The 25,881-nt window shown below is 32.5% G+C and overlaps 3 protein-coding genes across 8 annotated transcripts; 1 reads left to right on the top strand and 2 right to left on the bottom strand.

Annotated features, from left to right (window-relative positions):
• The first annotated feature begins 950 nt into the window (after positions 1 to 950).
• On the top strand, positions 951 to 5,768 carry LOC137837741 (SPFH/Band 7/PHB domain-containing membrane-associated protein family). Of its 3 annotated transcripts, none has more exons than XM_068646849.1 (5): positions 951 to 1,326; positions 1,524 to 1,644; positions 1,743 to 1,834; positions 4,546 to 4,642; positions 5,183 to 5,768. In XM_068646849.1, the coding sequence occupies exons 1-5, from the start codon at positions 1,132 to 1,134 to the stop codon at positions 5,554 to 5,556; spliced, it is 879 nt and encodes a 292-aa protein (XP_068502950.1). In that variant the 5' UTR covers positions 951 to 1,131; the 3' UTR covers positions 5,557 to 5,768. The 3 variants fall into 3 exon arrangements, with proteins under 3 accessions (XP_068502950.1, XP_090157370.1, XP_090157371.1); XM_090301244.1 differs by having other exon boundaries at positions 1,061 to 1,326; positions 1,743 to 3,624; XM_090301245.1 differs by lacking the exons at positions 951 to 1,326; positions 1,524 to 1,644; positions 1,743 to 1,834 and adding exons at positions 3,159 to 3,469; positions 3,561 to 3,624.
• Positions 5,769 to 6,405: 637 nt separating this feature from the next.
• Positions 6,406 to 9,052, bottom strand: LOC137837739 (pentatricopeptide repeat-containing protein At3g62890). Its single transcript, XM_068646848.2, has 2 exons — positions 8,337 to 9,052; positions 6,406 to 8,165 (listed from the first exon to the last, which is right to left on the bottom strand). Exons 1-2 carry the CDS (start codon positions 9,021 to 9,023, stop codon positions 6,969 to 6,971), a joined length of 1,884 nt encoding a protein of 627 aa, XP_068502949.1. The 5' UTR covers positions 9,024 to 9,052; the 3' UTR covers positions 6,406 to 6,968.
• Positions 9,053 to 17,387: 8,335 nt separating this feature from the next.
• On the bottom strand, positions 17,388 to 24,231 carry LOC137837738 (uncharacterized). 4 transcript variants are annotated; one of them, XR_011085512.2, is made up of 4 exons: positions 21,541 to 24,203; positions 19,446 to 19,662; positions 19,044 to 19,237; positions 17,388 to 17,815 (listed from the first exon to the last, which is right to left on the bottom strand). XR_011085512.2 is itself a non-coding variant. In XM_068646847.1 (2 exons), the coding sequence occupies exons 1-2, from the start codon at positions 23,973 to 23,975 to the stop codon at positions 19,207 to 19,209; spliced, it is 2,466 nt and encodes an 821-aa protein (XP_068502948.1). In that variant the 5' UTR covers positions 23,976 to 24,203; the 3' UTR covers positions 18,838 to 19,206. The 4 variants fall into 4 exon arrangements, 2 of the variants coding, with proteins under 2 accessions (XP_068502948.1, XP_090157645.1); XR_011085511.2 differs by lacking the exon at positions 19,446 to 19,662; XM_068646847.1 differs by lacking the exons at positions 17,388 to 17,815; positions 19,446 to 19,662 and having other exon boundaries at positions 18,838 to 19,237.
• Positions 24,232 to 25,881: the final 1,650 nt, after the last annotated feature.

Below are 25,881 nucleotides of genomic sequence, written 5' to 3'. Positions count from 1 at the left end.
TTTCATTGAATACCTCTAATTTTTAATCATAATAATATTGTTAACAAATAAAAAAATGTGCTACACGTCACATTTTATCAATTTTTCTACACGCAGTTAGCCTTAAAATATAAACACGAGATTTGTTATGTTTTCTCATAATTTTCGTAAATATTTAATACTTTTCATAAATATTTTTACTATTTTAAAAATAAAATATTCAATATTTATTATATAAAACAAATAAACAAATAAATATAAAGATATTTTCAAATATTTAAATGATTTTTTCAACCTGCCCAAAAAATATTATTTGTGAAAGCAGTTTTTCTATAAATTATAAATTGTGACGTGAAGTAGTTTTTTTCATAAGCTATCACGTGAAATAGTACTCGTGAATTGTGATGCAAATTCCCTTTTAAAAATTGAAATATTTTAATTTTTAGTGTACTTTTTATGTACTTAACAAATTTAAAACATGAAAAATACAACATTTAAGTTTAATGATAATGTACTAATAAAACTTTTACCTTTTTAACAATTTAAAAATCATCATTCATATAAATTTTAAAATATTTACTAAAAAAGTTGAAAAACATATTATTTTTTATTTAATGGCGGAGGAGGATTTATTTAACTAATTTTTTCCATAACCAAATATAAAATTCAAAAAGAAGTCATTACCATAATTTAAAAACTTAAAATTAATTTATCAGAGAACTATTTTATAGAAATTATTTTTTAGTAATTTATCTAAAATCTATTTTATAGTATTTAACTTGTTTATAGAAAAAAAAAACTATCCAAACTAATTTTAATAGCCAATTATCTATCACTTTTAACTAACTATTATAAAAATTAATATTCATATGTTAAAAAAATTAATATATAGTTTTTTTCCAATACATACATATTGTGATTTATAAAAAAAGAAATGTATAAAGTAAATTCAATTTTCTTTTTCTTTCTTTATTAACAGAAATTTAAAAGCATGGAGAAAATCTTAAACATTTATCCCAATTAACATTTCTTCTTATGAGCAATGAAAGTATATAACACGTTAACTTTGAAAAGAGAAGAAGAAGAAGATATTTTCATTTAAGGCAGTGTTTGTTTGTGGTTGTTCCTGCTTTTGATTTTAGAATAGCAAAGATGGGAAACTCGTTCTGTTTGTTCTGTGGATGCGTCGCTCAATCGAGCGTCGGCGTCGTTGAACAGTGGGGGCGTTTCCACCGCCTAGCGCAACCCGGTTTCCACGTTTTCAACCCTCTCGCCGGCGAATGCCTCGCCGGAATCCTCTCCACCAGAATCTCCTCCCTCGACGTCCGAATCGAGACCAAAACCAAGGTCCCCAATCAATTCCGTTTCAATTCCCGATTATTTTTATTTCTTAAATTTTATCAGATTTTATGACACAATCGAGTAATTTTTTTGTTAATTTGTTAGCACAGTGTGTGATTTTTAGTTAGTGAGTGCAGATTATGACCTATGAATGATATAAATGAGGAATAGTGAGTGATTTGTAATTTTGAATTGTGGAGCAGGACAACGTGTTTGTGCAGTTGCTGTGTTCAATTCAGTACCGAGTGATTAAGGAAAACGCGGATGATGCTTTCTATGAATTGCAGAATCCTCAGGAGCAGATCCAGGCTTATGTTTTCGATGGTTGTGTTTGTTAACGGTTTTTTTTTTTTTGTGGACAATTGTGTGAATTTTGATTTGTTGTTTTAACTGTGTGTTTTGTGGTTTGGTTGGTGGTTCAGTGACACGTGCTATTGTTCCGAGAATGAACTTGGATGAGCTCTTTGAGCAGAAGGGCGAGGTTGCCAGATCTGTCTTGGAGGAACTTGAAAAGGTAACTTCCTTTTTGTAAGTAGTTCGTATTATTTGGATAAACTTTTCCACAAGCACTGGTATAAGAAAGAAGACTTGAATTTAGAGGGGGTAAAAATCAGTGAGTTATTGTTCTCGGTTGATGTATTATATACATGTGTGTGTAGGAAAGATGAGAAGAGTACAATAAAAAGAATAGCTACAACCTATAACACTCAATCCTTAGGCTAGGTACATACACAAAATAAAAAAAACAGCATTATGATACAATAAAATAATAATCACAACTTTAACACTCCCCTCAAGCGCATATAAATTGTATGCACCAAACATGAAGTATATAAACTGAATTCTTGGTCCTCTCAAAGACTTAGTTAGAATATCTCTAAGTTGGTCATTAAAGCTGATAAATCCAGTAATTTCCTTGGACAACAACTTCTCCTTGACAAAATGACAATCAACCTCTATGTGTTTGGTTCTCTCATGAAACACTAGATTGGAGACAACTGAAGGGATACTTGATTATCCCAATACATCTTCATCTACTCAACTTCACAAAATTTCAACCCTTGGAGGAGTTGCTTAATCCACACAAGTGGTCAAAGCTATATATCTATATTCAATTTCTGCACTGTTCTGAGAAACAACATATTGTTTTTGGCTCTTCCAAGGGACAATATTCTCTCTAAAGAAGACAAAATATTTTGTGGTGGATCTCGTGTCAATGGCACAACTAGCCCAATCTGCATCACAATACCCTATAATTTGAGTACCTCCCTTGTCCTCATATAACAATCTTTGTCCTGAACTCATTTTTGATATATTTGAGAATGCAAATTACAATATTTCAGTGATCAAGGTAATTTTTTTGCATAAAGTGATTAACAACTCTAACTACATAAGAAATATCAAGTCTTGTAATAGTGAGATAACTAAGTTTTCCTCCTAGCCTCCTATATTTCTTTGGATCTTGAAAAAGTTTCACCTTGATTCATCATTAGCTTTTGATTTGGGTTCATAGGACTATCAACAAACGCTGTCACCTCTAGAATATCATAAGCATATTTTCTTTGTGAACAATAACAATTTCCTCTGATAGAGTCACTTCAATACCCAACAAGTATTTCATATAACCAAGATCTTTGGTTAGAAAATGGATAAATAAGCACTCCTTTAGTTGAGAAATCCTAATGGTATCATTTCTTTATAATAACTATATCATCAACACAGATCATTAGATTAACACACTTCCCGGCAGAAGTATAACAATAGAAAACTAAGTGATCTATCTATTTCACTTTGTTTCAATCTAAAAATCTGTATAATATTACTAAATTTACCTTCAGGATGACTACTTCGGCCCATAGAGAGAGCAATGTAATTTACACACTAGACTCCCCTTGAGCAACAATCCCAGGAGAGATGGAAGGAAAACCCTAATATGTGAGGAAAGAGACATGACCAACTGCCCAAGGATGTTGAAATTGGGAACCAAGGGTAAAAATGTGCCCAGAAGACTTTGAATAGACAAACATTGATGGGAAGGAAGCTTATGGGAAACATGTGTTTGGTGTAGTGTTGATGGAGATCAGTGCATGGTGGCATGTTTGGAGGTTTGTGGTCACATGAGTGTCGAGGTTGGGTTGTGGTCCTTGAGGTGCACATAACTCTGACTTTGCTAAATGAAAAAGATGGCGGACAATGGCAATGTCGGCCGGAGATAACTAACAGTGGTTGTTCGGTGACAGGTGAAGACAGAGCAGGATTGTACTCGCATCGTTTCCAACTTGATTTTAGAAGTGATAAAAATCAGTGAGTTATTGCCCTCAAGTGATTTATTTTACAACAGAAGGAATAACTAAAGTCTATAACGCTCAATCCTTAGACTAGGTAAGTACACACACACACACACAAAAACAGCTTTATGAAAATTTTACAATGAAATATTAATCACAATTTTAACAAGATGAAAACAAGTAGGTAAAATGCTTTGGACTTCTCTATAAGCTAAATTCAACTAATGCAGCCTAACTTCTGCTTAAGTTAAATGAAAAGAGCTTTTATAGAAGTGAATAAGTTGATTTTAGCTTATGTGAAAAGCTTAATTCATTTTTCTTATTTTTATTTTCTTATGGTGAAAGTTTATCAGGTCTTGATACATTGATGGAAGAGTCTCTTGGGTCTTTATGCATATGACTTGTAAATATACAAATAATAAGTTAGTACATATTAAATTCATCTATATGTTCAAGGCTATTCTATTGACAAAGAGTGAGTGAGTGTGTTTTTTGTTGTTTCCATTGGAAAGGAGAAATTAAACATATGTTAATCATTGATCAGTAATTTAGATAGAAAGCATAGGTGGCCATGTTGAGAGAAGGAAGTAGGTGGGAATAATTTGTTCCAACAGTCGACAGACACATGTCTGGCCTGGACATTGTTTTAGTATGTAGGAAAGAAATAAATAGAATAGAAGTAAAATAAAGTTCTGGCCATCTACACCGAAGTATATGAGAGGTGACAAGTCAAGAGAGAATCTGTAGTTGTTTACAAGACGTCTATTTCTTTTAAAACTATAGTTTGTTGGTGGCGTAAATGAAACTAAGAAAGTTTTTATGAATAAGGATTTGTTTTGAAATATGATGACTTAGTAAGATTTTGGTTGGCTTGTTCTCTCATCCTCGATTGATTATTTTTCTGAATACCAATGGTCTTTATCTCCTGAATTATCAGGTAATGGGAGAATATGGGTATAATATAGAGCACATACTCATGGTTGATATTATACCTGATCCTTCTGTACGTAAGGCAATGAATGAGATCAATGCAGGTAATAACACTTCATGTTTTATAGTTCTTATTTTTATTTTCATGGCAATATTACGAAGTAGTAACATAACATGTATGTATGCATATTATAATTTCCCTCTCTAAACATACTCCTCTTAGATGGGTTTGTCTCTAAAATGAGCAAATATTATAGAAGTGTATTTACCCTTTAATAGGGCAGTGTGGATTGAAGCAAAAGGATGGGATGGATTGAAATGAAAATATGAAATTTAATATTAATGCAATATACTTCCATTTCATTGTTTGGAGATGTTATGATGAAATAAAACAAAATTCCATTCCGTCACATTCCACCCAAATTGAGGGTGTGGATGTTAAAAATAAAGGTAAACAATGAAATAATTTTCATGGTTTTCATTATTTTTCATCTTTGTTTTATCAATTAAAGCAATGGAGCATAACACCATTAATATTCTATTCCATCTTTTTCCGCCAATCCAAATATTAGTGGATTAATTAAGATTATGGTACGTTCAATTGTATGCCACGGTATTCAGTGAGGATTGATTTTATTTGACAGCTCAAAGGATGCAACTTGCAAGTGAGTACAAAGGAGAAGCCGAAAAGATATTGCTAGTTAAAAAAGCAGAAGCTGAAGCCGAGGCCAAGTATTTGGGTGGGGTTGGTGTGGCTAGGCAGCGGCAAGCTATTACCGATGGCTTGAGAGAGAACATCCTGAATTTCTCTCACAAAGTAGAAGGCACTAATGCTAAGGAGGTGATGGATCTTATCATGATAACTCAGTACTTTGACACAATCAAAGATCTTGGGAACTCATCAAAGAATACCACTGTTTTTATACCCCATGGACCTGGCCATGTTAGGGATATTGGAGAGCAGATACGCAATGGAATGATGGAAGCAGCCAGTGCTCACGTAAATGTGGAGGAGTGATTTTGTATGATTGCCTTCGAAAGTATAGCCCTTTACAGTCACACATGAATTATACTGGCGTGTAAGTAATAAGTTTCTGCTTACTTTTGTGCAATAAAAGTTTTTGGTCAGTTGGATGTAAAATCAGATGTTTTTCTGTCGCATTATGTAAACTTTGCTGTCATGCTATATTTTAGAAATTCAAAAGGTAAATTCATACGAGTTAAAAGAAATAGTTTATGGCCTTCCTCTTTTTGCAGTATATTACCTTTTTGAAATATTACTTGTTGTCATTTTTATCTATGAACATATTAATATTATCTCTCAAGTTTGGATCAAGAATTGAACTAATGTTAATGAATTGTATTTTCAGGTATTATTATTTTTTAATTTTAAGGATTAATGTGATAACTTTGTATAATTTCAAAATGACCTTTTACCTTGAAAATATATGTAAATATGTAGCCAAACTCGAGTAATGTGTTGCCCAACAGTGTTGAGAATGGAACGCGTTGTCTCTGCTTTCAATATGTAAGTTCGATACATTTTCAGCTTCTATTTTCCATATTCAGACAAGAATAAAGAGGAGATGCAAGGATATTATCCCTTAATGAAACAGTACAGGTTTATAACAACAATCTTAAATCTAATCCCATATATATGTAGCTTCCAACATCTACATCTATTTTGTCCAAAATTCAGAGTTGCTCTCGCTCTTAAGCCTGTAACATCCTCAGCTTAAAGTTTTATACAGAGTACCAAATGTACAAAACTTTACTAATCTCATAAAAGTTGCGCAATACAATCACGAAGCCATGATAAAACTGAAATAATGACGGTCTGAGGAAACAACCTCAAAGAAAAGGTTTTGGTAAATATCCAAATATAAAATAAAAGTTTTCGGAAAAATGAGACCTATACAAAATGGTCAAGAATAACTATACAACAATTTACTCCTCAACGATTGTGCTTTATCTGTTCCAACAAGGACAAGCTATTCTTTGTTCAGTACATATATAGTGTATACAATAGAAACAGAAGCGTACAAACTTCAGGCAACTTCCATTATCAGAAGCTGTAAAGAATTGACAGCACCGTAAAGGGCATTCTTCAAGAATTAGCCAAAAGCCCCAAAAGCAATAGTCTCCTTTAATAAACCAATTGGCGAACTGTTCAACAATGCAAATAATGCTCATAGAAGGTCATTCTTCCTTCTTTGAACTTTTCTTATTAGTATGTTATACAGGAGCTGATCGCATGGGCAACATTATTGTTTTTGTTAGCTAAAATCTCTCATCAAATGCATATCTTTGTCTGGTCGACTCAATATATGAGTTTGCCATATAAACAAAAATGTTCTGTTGTGTCAAAGGTGGGCAAAAGGGGGAAAATGTTGGCTGAAGCTTAATTGACATATGTAGCTGCTTCCTTATCTACCAGTAGTCTTTACAAGAACAGATTCCATCTTTGAAGTGGTGATACCTTGTCCTGTCTCTTACTATAATTACTCGATCATAAACTTTGGAGATGAACTTTGTTGCTTGGTGGCAATCCCCACAAACCCTTAAATTCTTTACAATGCGAATTGGAGTTCCATATGCTGTGTTCATCAATCCAAAAGCAATAGCCAACTTCTCACTGTGAACAGACAGAGCAGTCTCTTTATCTTCCTCATCGTCAATATCTCGCAAAAGTTCTCCAAACTCTGGAACATACCCAGCACTCTTCAACTTGATTGTCATCTCATCCAAAAATGAATAAATCTCCCTACTTTCAGGATGGGATCTGTCTCCAACAAGGAACTGATGGAATGTCCCCTTCAATTCAATTGAGCTGCAACCAGGAATCTTTTTTCTCTCATTACTGAGTTCTTTCTTTTCTCTCAGCATTCTTGCTTCATTCCATCTCCCAGATGTTGAATATATATTACTCAATAGAACATGACACCCTATATGGTTAGGATCCATGTCTTTAATGATCCTTCCTATTCTATATCCCCGCTCTATGTCTTTGTAGATTCTACAAGCATTCAACAGTGCTCCCCAGATGGCAACATCAGGAGCCATTGGCATACTTGAAATCATGTCTTCAGCCTTTTTCAAGAAACCCGATCGACTAAGTAGATCCACCATGCATCCATAATGCTCTATTTCTGGTGTAATAGCATAATCACTAACCATCAATCTGAAATATAATTTCCCCTCCTCGACCATATAGCCATGGCTACAAGCATTCAATAAGGCAATGAATGTGACTTTATTAGGGGAAACTTTTTTAACCTTCATTTGTTCAAAGACATTTATGGCCTCGTTGGGTTTCCCATGCATTGCAAACCCACCAATCATGGCATTCCATGGCCAAACTTTTTGCTTTACCTTGTAATTAAAGAAAATCCTGGATGCTGATTCTATTTCCCCACACTTTGCATACATGTCAATGATGCTAGCTAAAAGCCTTTCATTCATCTTAATCTCGCCTCTCCCAATGTAAGCGTGTATCCACTTTCCTTGATCCAGTGCTACTAGATTCGAACAAGCGGCAAAAGCGCTTACAAGGGTATATTCATTTGGCCTGGGACCTATTTGCAACATCTCGTTGAAAAAATCCAAAGCCTCCACGAAACACCCAACCTATAGTAAGCATGAAGCAACTTTAGACACGGCACATTAACAATTAAGTCAAACACAACCAATATGACATACTTTCAACCGCGTCCTAGTGAAATGTCCACTTCAAACGAACAAGGCAATCGTGTAAAATGCTAATATCATTATTTTGTTTACTTTCAAATCCAGCAATACCTGAACATAACCAGCTATTATAGTACTCCATGACACAACATCTTTTTCTTGCATTCCATCAAACAATTCCTTAGCTCGACTCATGTCACCAGATCCAACGAAGGCAGCAATCATGGTGTTCCAAGAATACAAGTCTCTATCCACAGCCCATTGAAATACCTTCCAGCCCTCCTCCACAAGTCCCCACTTCCCATACATACTAATCAAGGCATTCAAAACAAACACATTGTTCTCCAAACCAACCTTCACAGCATGGACGCGAACCTGCTGTCCCTCCTGCATGCTCAGCCCATTGCCACAGGCACTGAAAGCAAACACAAAGCTATATCGATTCGGAAAAAGGTCCGAATCCCGGGTCAATGAGCGGAAAACCCCAAAGGAATTGTGGCAGGAATGCGGTAACAAAGAATGTGCTTTGATCATGGTGTTGTAAATGAACAAGTCTGGTTGAGGAATTTGATCAAACAGTTTGTGGGCATAAGAAAGAGAAGCACAAGCAGCAAGCTTGAGGAGCTTGTTGGCTGAAACAGGGTGTGAGATTAGAGCAGTGGTTACTAACTGTGAATGGGTCTGCTTAATTTGTTGCATTGACTTGCATGATTCAATCAAAGAGACAAGTCTAGAATAGTGATCAGAATGAGAAGGTTTTGCAGAGGTTGAGTAGAATCGCATCATTTTTTTTGGCATAAAATCATGCTGATTCTAGTAAAGAGCACTTCCACTTAGAAAAATGGATAGATAGCCCAAGCCTCTTGTCACAGGCTGGGCCTATTTTAATTATAGCCCACATATGGCCCGTTTAATCTTCAAATACTTGTTGAGGGTATTTTTTTCCTACACCTCCATAGTTTCTTTTGACACCTTCATAAATGAGAAAAGACTATTTAACTCTTAAAAAAAACATTATAAGATACTTTCATAAGAATGTATTTTTTAGAAACATGTTATAGAATTCAAAAGATATTTCTAATACCTTTCGTATCCTATAATCTAGAATATAATTTTCTTAAGAAAACATACATTATGTATTATACAATCCAAAATGTATTTATGGATCCATAAATACATTATTAATTCCAAAATTCATAATGTATTTCTTTTAATAAATATATTTTAGATTATAGAATCTAGAAAAGTATTTATGAATTTGGAAATATTTTGAAGATCTTACGAATCAAGAATGTATTTTTCTTAAGAAACATATTCTGAATTATAAAATTTGTAAGATATTTTTGAAATGGAAAAAATATCAATAAAATACATGGTAATTTTAGTATTTTAAGAAGATTGGAGTGTTGAAGAAACTATGGAGATGTATAAAGAAACCCTTGTTAAGGAGGTAGTAAAAAATGATGAGAAATAATAATAAAAATTCTAATATTTGTTTTTGAGTAAATAATTTGTGTGCTAATAGTAAAAAAGATTTTTACAGAATCGTAATTGATATATAATTTTTTTAGATATTTTGAAATATATATATATATATATATATATATAACAAATAATAAAACAATTTTCTAACCCATTATCATCCTAGAGGAGAATTGATATTGTGAAACACTTATATTTTTAGCTACAATTTTCCATTTCTAAACTTGATAGGTTAACTTTATGCTAAAGACTATAGTATCTAAACTTTTTTTTGTTTGGACAAAATTTTCAAGATTATTTATATGCTTTCAATGTTTGATCTTGATGTTATTTTTTTTATAGATTGAAACGATAATTTTTTTGTTTTTCTTAACATCTAAATAGCTATTCTTGTAGGAGTATACAACATATAACATTTTTCAAACAATTAAAGTAGATTTTTTAATGTATAAAGAATGTTACTATAGTATTTAAAACAATTATAAATTTGTATATGTAGGTTTACAAAAAAAGGTGCAATTTTTTGTTATTTTTAAAACGATTTTCCTAAGAATGTATATTCTTTAGTAAAATGGATTGCTACTTTTTTTCTTCCTTTATAATATTGTACATTTGTATAACATTTTTATTCATCTAATTACTTCATTTATTATTTTCTATAATAATGGGTTAAATTATCTTTTTCTTTAATCCTAAATCATATGTATTTGTCGAAGTAAATTCTTTCTACACCTTCATATTTTCTTTGCACTTCTATACTTTCTTTTTTTTTAATTTCAACAATACCTTTTTGAACATGATGGACAATGTGGTGTTTTCTTTTTCATTTACAAGTAGTTGTAGTTGGTGGTGAATGTTAGTGATTGAGGTAAATTTTGTGATATTTTTACTAGTGGTAGTATTTTTGTTCGATTTTTTTTAAGCTACAAAACAAAACAAAAACCAGCGATGTGTAAAAATGAAGTATAAAACTCAAAAGAAAATTATCTTTGCATTGGAAACTCGGAATACAATAAATATTCTCGTCAATCGTCTCACACAAACTCAAATGAAGGAACTGTTATTTCAAACTTTGCGGCCGAAAAAGAATGAAAGTGTTGTGATTGAAAGAAAGTATAAGAGTACATGGATGTAATTGAAGTTATACTTTATTTAATATTATTTAAATTTTTTAAAAAATTTTGACTTTTTTATAATTATTATGAAGATGCAAAAAAAAAATGGATGGAGGTGGAGGGAGAATTTATCATTTGTGAAATGTGTCTTCTAAAACATTGGCCCAAATAATTGTTGACACATATCTTTGGTCACTGGACTCACATATTAAATGGATCAATTCTACTAAACTCATCTCATCTCAAAGGTATTTGTTCTTGTATCCATTAATTTATTGCTCACCTCTTTCTCATTAATGTCAAATTTATATTTTGGAAAGTGCAAAATGAATAAATAAAAGGTGAACAAAGACATTAATGGAGTAAAAAAGAGTTAAAGCCCATTTAAAATTCAATTTTCCTTTTAAAAAAGAACACAATCTAGTCATCAATAGGAGACATTATTAGATATTTTGAAATTATTATGTGTCTATAGTCTCACTAACTTTTACATGGCATATAATTAAAATTTAATTTAAAAAGATCAACAAAACTTAATAATTTATTGTGTGAAAAAAAAATTATAGTCTCAAATGACAATATAGCATATAATTGGTTAAGTTTGAGTCTTTACCCCAATTTCACAATTGTTACTAAATGATGATGCACATTATTGGTAAGTCCTCTTATTCTTCACCCTTTTACTATTTATTATTACCAATTATAATTAATCAATCATTATTTAACCAATTATCAACAACATTTTAAAGTCAATATGATAAATGAATATTATATCTCTTAAATCACTAGAAGAAAAATTGGTTTTAAAAACTAATTTATTAATCTTTAAAATATTAAATTAATAATTAATGTTACATATCAATTTAGAAACTATTTTATAATTTTTTTTATAATAGAAATTATTTTAAATATCAATAATATTTTAATTTATAAAATAATAACTAAATTAATTAATATAAATTAATTATTTTTATCATTAAATTAGTTTATATTTGATAATTTTTTTACAATAATAAATTTAGTTCTTAAAATTAATTTCAATTAAATTTAACACTATTACTAGTAATAAAATCGACCGTAAAATACAAAATCACTTTTTTAATAACTATTAGATTCTTCAACCGTCAAACTTTTGCCTCAAAACGCAGCTTTGCATGAGAATATGATTTTTTGTTTGTATAAAATGCAAAAGCACTTTCCATTAAAATCACTTGGTTGCAAACTTGGGGTTGATTAAATTTGTAATAATACATTGTACACAAAGTTATAATTAAAACGAATTTCGTAAAACAAAAAAAGAAAGTGTGTTTGTGAAAAATAATAATAATAATACATATAATGAAAGAAGAGCATAGCATATATAATATGATATTAGAAACGAAAATGATTAAGAAGGAAACATACCTAATTAAGAACATGTTAGCAAGCTATTAGGTTTGGAGTGGTCCAATGAGATTAGATTTACATGTGTTTTTGTTATGATGTTGAGTACAACAATAATAGGTTTTGGTGGCCAGTTGTAGGGATTGTTTGGGAGTACAATAGTAATTATGGAAATAGAGGAATACAAGAAAACAAAAAGTATAATAAAAAGCTTTGTAATCATCATACACCATAACCATTATTAGGTAAGGTAAGGTAAATTCCATATTTCATGCCTCCACTAATTTCTTCTCTATCACACTACACTTCTAACTAACACGACAAAACTTCATTATTAACATCACATTTTTCCTTCTACTTTTTATTTTTTTCTTTTATTTCAAACAATTTCTCACCTCCTAGGGTTTTCAAGCCAAGAAAACAAAATCCTGTGAAACCTTTTTGGAGATCCGACATCGAATAGAGATTAAGTCATATCATAATATAAGTGGGTGCAAACCTCACTTTATAAGTTGGTTTTATAAGATTGAGTTAGGCTTAAAATTCACTTCTTATCAGAGTAATCTTAAGTCTATTCTAAAGAGAAATTGTTAATTTTATCAGGTCATCCCTATCGGGTCACTATCAGACCATCCATAAATATATAGTCTCACGCAAACAGTCTTGGTGTGAGGGAGTGTGTTGGAGATTCTACATCGAATAGAACTTAGGATATTTCATAGTATATAAGTATGTATAAATCTTACCTTATAAGGAGAATTTGTTAATTTTATCAGGTCACCCCTATCGGACTGCTATCAGACCATCCATAAATATATAATCTCACGCAAACAGTATTGGTGTGAGAGGGTGTGTTCGAGATTCTACATCGACTAGAACTTAAGATATTTCATAGTATATAAATAGGTACAAACCTCATCTTATAAGTCAGTCGGTTTTATAAAGTTGAATTAGTTTAAAGTTTTTTCTTAATACCATTATCTTTGAATTCATGTTTGAAGACACCTTCATCAATTACTTTAAGAATGAGGGTATGGTATATGGTTAGCTTTCAAGTGTAAATGATTATTGGTTGCTCACTTTCCCAAAGTAGTGTAATCTAATTGAGTAATAAAAATCTTGCTGATTGGTGCTATTATACATATATATATTACTGTGCTTGAACTGTTACCTCTCCCTTCTCTTAATACTAACTATAAGTGATATTTATGTATTAGTCTTTGTCTAATGTGTATTGTCTAATAATGATAGGACCCATCTTTAATCAATGAAAATTATATGAGGCTTTGTGGGTAATAGGCTAATAATACCATAATATTATTTTCAATTGTTCTTGTGATTCTGTTGAAACTGGGGCCACTTATACAAGAGCCAATTATGCCATAGATTGGTGGGAAAAACAGTGAAGACAGAATGAGAAAAGAAAGAAATCTGATGCAGAGAAGATTTGTTTGGGCAAAGTTTGTAGGGTCAAGCTTTAAGTGGGAACTGCAAAAGTAACACACCATGTGATAGAAAATAGCACATAATGGCTTGTACTTAAAGTTCCATGCCTAACAAGTGTATGAAAAAATGTCACAACTGCAGTAATGTCTAATTTAACATGCTCTGTGTAACTTCTGCATATTATCCTTCAACCTTAGCTTAGTAAGTTGTTGTAGAGAAAGAGATGATTATGATAAGAGGAACTGATTAGAAGATTTAATTACAATTAGCAAAAACATCATAGGTAATTTACTTGTGATGGGAATGAGTTACTGTGTGTTCCAATATGGACAAACACTTCTCCACTAAACATTTGCAATTTGCATGAATATGATGTCACTGGTCTTTGTTACAAAGTGTTGGTTGAAATTGATACTTCAACTCTTTGAAACCATATAATCAAAACAAAAACCAAATAGAATAAACAAATATCTCCAATCCACTTTCAATCTCAGCCTCAGATTTTTCTGATATTTTCTCACCTTTGATTTGCTTTCATGAAAATGAGCTAATAATAAGGATTCATGTTCATCACTGTTCTTGAACTTATTAGGCAAATCAAGCACCAACAACTCTAATAAAGAAAGGTGAAGAAGAAGAGAAATTTTTATCTAAGCAAATATAATACTTAGTCACGTGAGATGAATACTAGTTTCAAGTTTTAATAAAGCCTTGCAATTGCATAAGGGAAAGAGAAATGGCTTTTAGAGAGTTCTTATTAAAATAAGAAAGTCCTACAAAATTTGATAATCCAGTTCTTTATTAAGAATTTAATCTATTTTATGATCCACTGACATTCGGATATTTATCGATCTAACCTATTTCATGATCTACTGAGATTCAGATCTTTATCGCTTTGATTCGTCTCTTCTACTTCTTAATTCAGGTAAACTTTATAATTTTATATTATATTATATAAACTTCAAGTCTTATGATATAAACAATTATGCTTTAATTTTGCAATGAATATGTGGTAGAAAAAAATTTAAATTAAAAAGTGGTAAGTTGAATTTGTGGTATAATTGTAGAGAGTGAGTAAGTAACTTTACTTTGAATGAATAGTAGCTTTTGTAGCTGAGAGACATGTAAATTATATATGATTTCAAAATTGAAATTTGAATAAAATTCAAAGGTTGATTTGAGAGTGCAAGTGAGTTTGAATTGACTACCAACCAAATTAAACCCAACACGATTTATGAAAAAAATCGACTTTGGTCAATTCATTATTCCAATTTGAATTGATAAAATATCAAACTTCATTATCTACTTGTATTGTATTAATAAGTGAGCTTAATAGTGGAGAAGCTTTCGTCTCCTAATCCGTCACTAAATTCGTCATTAAATTCATAACTACGGACACTTATATATTTGAGAGCATAAAGGAACTCATTATAAAAAAAAATCATTAAATAACAAAATAAAAAATTTTAGAGATTAAAAAATTATTGTTATATCAAATAGTTTCTAGATTTATAAACCAACTTTTATAAATTAACATTTAATTAGTTAATTGGTATTTAATTAACTATCAAGGTTTTAATTACCAATTTTAGAATTTAAAGTAGTTGGTTAAATTAATATTTAATTAATTAATTGGTATCTAATTAGCTATCAGTTTTAGAATCTAAAGTAGTTAGTAGTTAAAACCTTAGTAGCTAATTAGTTATCAATTTAGAAACTAATGTAGATACTAATAATTTTTTTAGTTTTTAAGATAGTTTTTAATTTAATCAATATAGTAAGTAATTATTTTTTTGTTTCTAAAATTAGTTTTTAGTAGTGATTAATATTATTGATATAAGAAGTGTATAGTTGTTTCATATTAATATGTAAGGTGGGAGTAGTACTAGAAGGAAGAAAAAATTATATTACAACGTATAGAGAATAATTTTGTATGAAAGTTAAATATGTTTAGTTTGAATATATTATTTAGGTTCCAAAAATTATTGATTATATTTTATTATTTTCTTGAATATATGTTGTCCTTATTAATATTTAAAAGAAATCTCAAAAAAATAAATGTAGCACGGCCAAAAAAATGTTTTAATTAGCTAGCACATTTTCCCCCACTAAATTCAGTCTAATTAAGTTGTTTAAACTTTTTTTTATTTTATTGAAATAACGAAATATGGAATTTTCACATCATCGAAATAATCTTTTGTCAGAAATATGGCAAAACAGATAAATCCAAATAAAAAGAAAAACCTAATCTAAAGATAAATACCTAGAAGAATAGGTGTGTACTCACGTGATCCACAACTTTAATTTCGTTTTAAATGCAAATTAACTTTCAGATAAAATAAATATAAAATAAGAGTTTATTTTCTACACATAGCAGTAACAAATTCCATTATCTTAATCTCACTTTCAACGCAGTTATAATAAAAATTAATAAATAACATAAAAAACACTTTAGTTAATGCATTCATTACTCATAAATTTTAAAAATATCTATTTTGTGGTGGTTTACTCTATTTTAAAAATCAGTCAATTGGATTAATGAACTAACTGGTTAAATAAATAAACCATAAAATTAAATAACCTAAAATGTTTGTTATTTTTATTTTCTTCAACATATGAACTTATTATTATTATTATTATTATTATTTTATATGAATGTGTAGTAGTATAGAATATGGTTTTAAATACATTGGTAATAATAATGTGTGGTTTTTGTTGTCCACTTTCTATTCTACCAACATGTGTATAAACATTGTTATGATTGCATTGCCCTAAAAAACAAGGAATAATATGTGCTTTACATTATTACACAAATTGTTTCTACTACATCTAACACACATTAGAGGACCCCTTGTGTATGGGGTAGGTAGGGCAAGTTGGTATGTAGCAAGCAAAGCCATTGATCTTAAAATCAAGGGTCAAGATGTTGAGATAGGGGAGATGAATTGATTAATGTGTAATCATTGTTCCACAGTCCACACCTTTCATAGGAGAAGAATTGATTAACATGTAATCATTGTCATCATCACAATCTCCAAATTTTCAAATCTACCAAAATACTACCAAAGGTTAAAGTTTTCATGGTTAGTTAGCTGATTGGCATCAAAAACACAATCAATAGGCCAAAGGAGGGAATATCAACTGTTTCTCAAATATTCCTTCTCACATTAGGGTTTACACTTTTTTGTGAGAATAAAAGTGTATTTGGAAATCAGAATAAACAAGAAATCACCTAATCCAAGATAGTAAAAGTTAAACCATTAGCTATTTCAATGTATGATGTAGAGATGAAGATGAATCTTTTTGTTAAAATTTTTCATCATCTTTACCATATGGAAACTTTATATATGCACAAATTCAGATAAAGTTTTACCTACTTATTTTTCTCATCATTAATGTGTTTTTTTTATAAAAATTACTCTTTACTCTAGGAACTGAGAGAACTCCTACCGATTTCGATTCTTATAGGACTCATCTGGTTCTCACCAGTAAAAAATAATAGTTCACACCAACAGAAAATCATAGTAAAATTGAATTGAAAAATATTGTTTCTCCTTTTTGTTGTTGATGTAAAGAAGTTATACTAACAATGGCCATTTAGACAATTATTATAAAAATTTACAAATTTATTATAATATTAAATTAACATAGACTGTTTTTTCTTTTAAATAGTGTTTTATTATTCTCAGAAGCAGGAGATAGATGGTAAGGGAAGAACTCTTTCTTAATTCCTACATTGATGAATGAATAAGCCAAGAAAAGATTGATGAATGAAATCATGGGGGCAAAGAATCAAAATATACAAGCCCATAACACAAATTTATGAGGTAAAAAGAATGTATCTTGAAATCTAAAACAAAGGGAGGTTTGTTTAGTGGGATGTAAAAGGAGAGACATTAAAAAGAAAGATTAATGATGGGGGAACATTGAAAGTGTGAAGATTCTTGTAAAAAGATGGCTTTGTCCTATGCCAATCATAACATCCTCCTCTCCTATACAAGAACAACCAGACTGGAATGAAAAATGAAATTATACCATACATCAAGCAAAAGGGAAAAAAAATATATGAATTAAAAAGAAAAAGAGAGAGAAAAAAAAGGGTCTTTTCCTTTTAGTTGGTCAGCAGTCAGAATTGCTTGCCATTGCCGACATGATCCACTGTCACTACACCAAATTGAGTAGAAAGATAAATCAGTTCTGAAGAAATCAGCAATACAGCACCCTGCACTACTAATGAGTTCAGTCAGCCACATAACTTTTTCATTTACAACCGTGTTTGACTTTTAGCCAGTCATTAAGGAGCTACAGAAACTTTCATTATTTCTTCCCTTGAGGTGGGTGAAGACACTTAAATTAAGCACATATATGATATATCCATGAAAATTACCAATATGCTACAATGCAAAAACAGTGAACTCAATATATAATGGAGTGCAGTTAAAATATAGAGTCTAAAATGAGTTAAATTGTTGAGGCTTTTTGAGAGTACTTCATAATATGTAAGAGAATAGGTTCATGATGAAAAAGGGTGGAGAAAAGTTAGTAGATAAAAGGGGTGGCTATCTTGATGCTAGTTTCAAGCTGCTGTACGTGCAGTGAAAGGACATATTATGGCATGATTTATTATGGAATATAGTACTAGAGTCATCGTTCATGTAGCAGCAGTATCTATGAACATAACCAATCAGAAGTTTAAAATAACTTCAGTACAAATATTGCTGTCTTTGGTTATTATCGTTTTGATGCATCTTCAGCTTTTACTTCAGTATGCATATAAATTCTGTACTCATACAATAATTTATCTTCAAATTATTATTACTATTATCATTGATATTATTACATAGTACACGTTACAACTTAAATGTTTTTAAATTTGATTATTTACATAAGATTTAGTGATTTATAGTCAAGTGTTTTCAAAATAGTCATTTGATATATATGTTAGCAAGAGATTGGTTTAGTACTAAAAGGCCTACTGTAGGAAAATTGCTTAACATGCCAAATTATTTATTTCTTATGTGGATTTGAGCATCTTTGATTTACATACACTATTATAAAATCTACAGTGAAGATTAATGTGGATATACATTCTAATCATAATTGGTTCAAAATGAATTCGGTTAAAATAAATTTTACCCTACTTAGATGTCAGCATGATTTGCAGAAGTTCTATTTGCACGGAATAGTGAGGCAGAAGTTGTATTAATTATTGACTAGGAAACTGTTGTGCTTGCATCAGGTTGATAGTATCTCAGACTTCAGTTTCATAATTTTATGAAATTTATAGAAGTATGATGACAACTATAAAAAGGGTGTCATGTGCATGTGACTGACAAGAAGGATTCAAAATGATATGCAATTTCATCACCACCAGAACCCTTGAATCACCAACCTTCTGTTCATGGCTCCAATAATCTGCTGAAACATTGAGTCTCTGCTGCATATTGCAATAACCCTCTCAACCATATCATGTACCTTCTCATACCGACAGGTCTCTTCTTTTTCCATTTTTTTTAGGACACACTCCTTGTTTCAACTTTTTTTTCCAAGCCTTTTTAGCAATCATGGCAACCTAAACGGTTAATTCTGCAAAATTCCAATTTGCAACATTGAGATAAACATGGCAACCAAGGCCCCATTAACAAATAAATTATCACAAAACTAAATGTTTCAAAGAAAGTTACCAAAGCCTGTGGGACATTAGCTAAACAAAAACAATAATAATATTCACAAACATAATATATATAGAGAGAGAAACAGTGTGTGGATTGATGTGAAGGAAGGCCACTCATACCTCACTCTCCTTTGACCATGACACCCTTTGACATGGATATCCACTCTCCCTTGTGGGCCTAATCATTTTGTAGTAAACAAACACACCAGGAGATATGCCAGATTATCTATGAGAATTGCTTCTACGGATACAAAGATTCTTATCTTCTTCCGAGGTTGACACACGTCAAAACCATGTTGCCTTTACCACCCTACTACTGCTTCAAGCCATTGCAACTCTGCACCAAAAAGTAACATTCAAATTTTGGGAGCCTCCTATTTTAGTTTAACATTTGTAGTAACTTAACTCCCTATTCATTAGAGTATCTAGTAGTGGCAGGAGTACACACCATATCATTTGAGATTGCCTCCATCATGAAGAAATATCATAAATTTCATCACATATTTTTGTTATTAATTTGATATGGTGTTATAGTGCTCCCATTTTTGTGATGACTAACCATGCAGTCTCTAGTTGTGGTGAAACATGACTAGGAACAGATGTAGAGATAGCCTCAGCTGTTTTTCTCTTTCCACTCATGAAAATAATCTAAATTAAATGACTTGTGACAATTTTGTGCAGTGATGAGAACAGAAGACGCCAAAACTTGAATCAGTTTTCAAAGGTGAGGCCAAATAACGGCCCAATATATGTTTCCATTTTCCTCTAAAGGTTCTCACATGCATCAATAGCCCTATGAAAAAGAGAGACCAAGGAACAACATATACCGTTAGAATAGAAGTGCTGTCCTTACAGCTTGGAAGTTGAAATTTACTTGAAAGTGGACTAATTGTGCTCAGTTACTGGCTCACTGGTTTGTAACAGCATGATGGACCTTAATAGTTAATACCAATTGATCACATGTAATTGAGAATTCTCTTATTTCTTTGTTACTAAAACACAAAAAAGAGTAGTTGGGATAAGTCCAATAACTATATGGTCCACGCCCAAGTGGTTTTAAAAATCAGGAAACATGAAGGGAAACTCTTTATCTTGATATACCCTACGAGAAACTGAAACTTCTACATCAGGCAGTTTGCAGAAAGCAGTGAGACACCTTTTGTTCTTTGGTCAACTCAGTTTAGAACTAAACTGAAGCATTAAAGTCTTTGGATGTGATGGAAATCAGGTGGTCAAACAGTATGATAATTCATCCTATTCTATTCAATCACACAAATTAGTGTGGCAAGCAGAATCTATAGACTCTGCATTATGTTATGGCATATCAAGACATGAACTATCAATTGAGATCTATAATCAAAATTCCATGGACTATTTGTAGCGTCCTTTTCCCCCTTCAGGTGAAGAAATCACGTTAATGACACCCCATGATGTCATATAAACGTTGTTTTCGTTGAGAAAACAAAAACTTTGCTCCAGATATAGGCTTTCCTCTTGTTTTTTAATGATTTTTCATACAGACCATAAAATTCAGTTTGCTTTTGAATTTTTAAATATTCTGCATGAGTGCTTTTTATCATATCAATGTCAATAGCTAAAAAAGTGAACAGCTGAAGCTTCATAAAGAAATTAATAATAAAATCCTGAAAGCTAGCTCCATAAGCATGAAAAATGCTTCTAGTCCAGTATTTGACCTACAGAAAGTGAAGCGGAAGAACAAGTAGAAGAGGAATCAGGAATTGAGTTTTTCACATGAGAGGAAGTTTGTAAACAAGGTGTTTCTCATCAAGGCAAACTTTACACATACATTAATTAAGCGCATCTTTTTAAGTTGTAGATTGATATTAGAATTAGGATTCAATAATCATTCTCATTACAAAATCACTAGCAAAATTTTTGTGACATGACATTCTTCTTGCTCCTTCCCTGAATTGTTGTTATGCTGATAAAAGAGCAAGAGTTCCTCCTTTACAACCCTAAAAGTACAAAATAATTACTGGAAAAAAGATTGATGATTCATTAGAATCAAAGCTGATCATAACACAGTCACTAACAACATGCTTTTTTTGGTCCCTTCTAATATTCCTTCTGTTTCAACCCCCAAGTCATGAAATTTTTTCAACTAGATGTAAGGGAATAATAGAAGAGTTGTGTAAAGAATCTGATAAATCCTAAAATTACACAATTCTATAAGAGTTGAAAAAAAGCACATTACACTAAGGGAGCATCAGCATAAACCTCAGCCAGCATGCCATCCTCACTACCAGACATGGCAAACAGCTCTGCATCCTTCTCTTCCTCACTGGAAAAGTCTCTCCTTTCAAGCTTGGCATGAGCTGCAATATATATCATTTTCTGAGTCCTCTCCAAGGCAACTCTTGACTGTTTATTAGCTGAAAATTTCCTCATAAAAGACCAATTACTCTTAAACCCACATGAAGTTGCATGCAGAAAAATAAGCCTCACTGCAATCTTCCCCAGGGATTTAAACTCACTCAAACATGTTTCCCACACAAGTCTACTACTCAGTGGATTTGCAACTTTCATCTTCCCTGTAATCGGATCCCTCTGCTTCATCTGAACAGCCTGCGCATAAAGCGGATCAAGACCATCTGACCTCCATTTCATTAGCTCCATCAACACAACATGAGCCTCTTCTCGCGAAGCCAGCCTCGTGAGTAACTTGTCCACATCCTTCTCCTGTTCTCGCGTCAAACACTTATACGGAGGAAGATACTTTCCACTTGCATCCTTAATCAAGTAAAGTGGATCAAGTATAAACGCTGCTGCCCACGCAGGGTGATAATTCTTCCTAAACCTCTTCTCAACTATCTTCTCCACAGGTCCTTCCACAATGTTGAACTTCCCACACCACTCTTTCACCTTGCTCCTCAGCTCCTCCCAGAGAGGCAAGCACCTACCAATCAATGGCCTCTCAGCCTCAACATCATGCACCATCCCTCTAACAAGCTTCACAACTGAATAAACCGCCTCCAACTCGTTCCAAAACCCCTCATTCTGCACCATTCCTGCAACCTCCCTCGCCAACGTATCTTCCATACACATCACCTTAAACCCATCTTCCATCACAACCATCTGCATCACTCTGGCACAGCTCAAAATGTCCTCCAACATAGGAAACACCAATTGAAAATTCTTCAGCGGATCACATTTGGGTGAAGGCACGCGAATTAGCCCGCCACAATCCATCTCCTGCACCCTGCACTTGAGGAAAAGACTCCTCACCTGCGACTCACTGTTCATAAAATTGGCAACCTTCAAGCAATTCTCAATCACATCCCTGAAAAGCGGCAACTCGCGGTTAAAATCCTTGATCAAGCTAACCAACCCCTGAAGCTGGCAGGAAGTGTTCACCATCCAATGGTGCTGCGCCTCCAAGTTCCTCAACGCCTTGGCCTTGAACTTATCTGCGACAATCCCCACACACCTATGGACAACACTCCCAGTAACCGCCGTAACCGTCTCCCACAAAACCTCCTCGGCATACTTGGAATTCTCCACTCCACCTGTGAACACAGCCTTCTGAAACACACTGCTCCCATTGGGGAGATTCACCACAAACTTCACCAAACTCTCTCCCCCACCACAACACGGGTTGAAGCTAAACAAACCCCCACTCTTCCACCCATCACTCGCCAACTGAAAAAACATGGCGTCCCTAATCCTCGCCTCGGACTCAGCCTTGGCCTCCCCGAACCTAGCATCAAGCCTCCCCCCAGAAACCTCCCTCCTCAAATTTCCGGGCAACCCAACCTGGCTCAAAAAAGCCTGAAACTTTCTATGTTCCAGACTCGACAAGGACACAGAGCCGCAAGTCTCGTAGAACCAATCGAAGAGCAAGTCCAAAGCAGAATTCACCTGGTCCTTGCTCAAAGCAGGACCAGGAGAAGTCTTGGGACTCTTCAACTTCTTCACACTGTCCTCAAACATGGCCAAAGCACACAAATCATCCTTCCCACCCGACAACATTAAATGCTGCTGGCTCTGCCCGTGATGCTGCAAGTGCATAATGTTGTTGTTGTTATTATTATTATTATTATTACTATTGCTGTTGTTGTTACTGTTCTGCATCTGGGGGTACCCGATGTCGAACCGGGAAGACTCGACCAAGGCCAAGGAGTGATTTTGATAAGAAGAGGGCGACGTGGCACCCATTTGAGGCGAACCCCTTTTGCGGTTGGAACCGGGAGTGATGGAGGAAATGGGCAGGGGAGAAGGCACCGAGCCGGGTCTCAACCCAGAGCTGAAGTTGGAGCAAGTTCCACGCTTTAAGTGTTCGGAAGCTGTTCTGGAAGGGTTCGAAGCGGAGAAGAGAGAGTCGCAGAGGGAGCATTTGAGTTTGACGGTTTTGGGGAGACCGGTATCTGGGTGAGGGACGAGTATGGGCTCGAGGTGGGCCCAGTACCAGGCTCCCTTTCCCTTGATGGCCTTGGTCCGGACAGTGAGGAGGCCCTCGAAGCGTTTGTTGACTGCCCTCACCGCAGCGCCGTCGTCCGATGGGAGGGGGTCGGTGGAGGTCGAAGTGGTGGAGGTCATGGCTTGGAGGTGGAGGGTCAGAAGTGGAGGGTGGAGCGGGGTGGTGACGGTGGTTTCACCGTTTTGGTGGGCGTGGATGTCGTTTTGGGGCATTTAGCCATATAGGGTGGAAGAGTGAAGAGAAGGGTGTGAAGAAGGAGCGAAAAAGGAGTGGAAGGTGCATATAGAGTGGAGCTACTCAACAGGAACCAGAGAATGGAGGAACAGAGAAAGAGAGAGAAAGAATGGTGAGTCAACCGATTTTGTATTTCCCAACTCACCAAACTAAACCTCTTTTTTCTTTATCCATTTCTTCTTTTTTTCCTCTCATCAAAACCACTTCTTCCTTAATACTCTCCCTCACTTTTTTTTTCTCATCAAATGTTACATAACTAGTTACTTCTCATTTTTTAATTAATATTTTATTTTTATTTTTAAACACAAATTACATTATTATTTTCTTTTAAATACAAATAAAACAGTTTTATCCAACATTATTTTAATCATATTTTATATTTTTAATGTTACCGACAATTAACATAACCACCATCCTATTAGTATTTTAGTAGGTAGAGTGTTGTTTACTATATTCATTATCATAAAATCTTCACTTTACTTTCCAAGGTAACTAAATTCATGACACATGTTAAAATTAACTATCATTATGCAAAAAAACAAAATTATTAAAACTTATTTTCAGTAAATTATGCTTATTTTAATGTATAACGGGAGAAAAATACAATTCACTGAAATTACAAATAATTTACGATTTTATGGACTTTTCGAAATAATATTGAATAAAGATATGCGCCTATTTTTCTAAATAATTTTTTTTAATTAAATTGAAATGATTTTGCTGCCCCTTTAGATTTTAAAGGTGTAATTTTGAAATGTATATATAAAATGAAAACGATAAAAGAAAGACAGAAATAATTGTACCAATAAAGTCTAATGCAATTCATAAAAGTTGTATCTTTACTTAATTTTTTTCTTTTTTTTAAATAAAATAGTGGAGTTTATAAAAAAAATGCTTTAAAGATTTACTTTAACTCTTGGACTATATCTATGACGAATATTTTTATGTTACTTAGTTTTTATTTAAGGGAAGGTTTAAAAAAAATGTATGAAAGAAGTGTAACTAGTCACTCATAAACTCATAATTGTAACTCTATCCATAAAATACTGCATTTGCATCAATTTACAAAATTAATCAACATGAAAGTGTTATTATTTTATCAATAATAAATATATTTAAATTTACTAATTATCTTTGAGAGATGATTCTCTTTGTATATATGATACCATATTACGAAGTGGACTTTAAGCCTAACTCAACCCCATAAAATCGGTTCATGAGGTTTGCACCCATTTATATACAATGAAATGTCCTAATCTGTAGTCGATGTGGGATCTCCAACATCTTTTGAAATAAAATATAAAAAAAGATTGAGAAAAATTTTTAAATTTTATTTTTTTTACAAAATTGATTGTTTTAGTCTCCAAAAAGTGCTTAATTGTTATGTTTATTGAAAAATGAAGATTAATTGAAGAAAGAAGAAAGAAAGGGTTAAAAGAATTTGATGATAAATGAAGAATGAAGAAAAATGGAAGAAAGAAGAAGAGGTTGATGGCATTGATATGGTGATTTTGATTAATGGAGAAGACCTTAGTTTCCATTTGAACAGGATCCATGAAGGAGATTTTTATGGTTCATAGCTTTTCTCAAATCACTTTCACCCTAACAAAAAGAAAAGCACTTAAAATTTTAGGGTTAACTTCAATTATTAAGCTACTTCTTTTACTTTTGTCGTCTTCTTATTTGATTTCTTCCTCAATTCTCTCTCTAATTACGCTCCACTATCAATCACTAATTTTAACTTTTGCATAAAGGATAACAAAATTTTGTTTCCATAAAAAAAATCACTGTTTTACTATAATATAATCAATTTTGTTTCACAAGATAATATAATAATAATAATAATAATACTATGAAAAAAATGTGTAACAAAAATATAAACAT

Source organism: Phaseolus vulgaris, chromosome 4 (genome assembly GCF_051622355.1).
Source record: "Phaseolus vulgaris cultivar YP4 chromosome 4, ASM5162235v1, whole genome shotgun sequence".
NCBI classification, from domain to species: Eukaryota; Viridiplantae; Streptophyta; class Magnoliopsida; order Fabales; family Fabaceae; genus Phaseolus; species Phaseolus vulgaris.
Note: the sequence above shows the minus strand (reverse complement) of the source record. Positions and strands in the feature narration are given on the sequence as shown.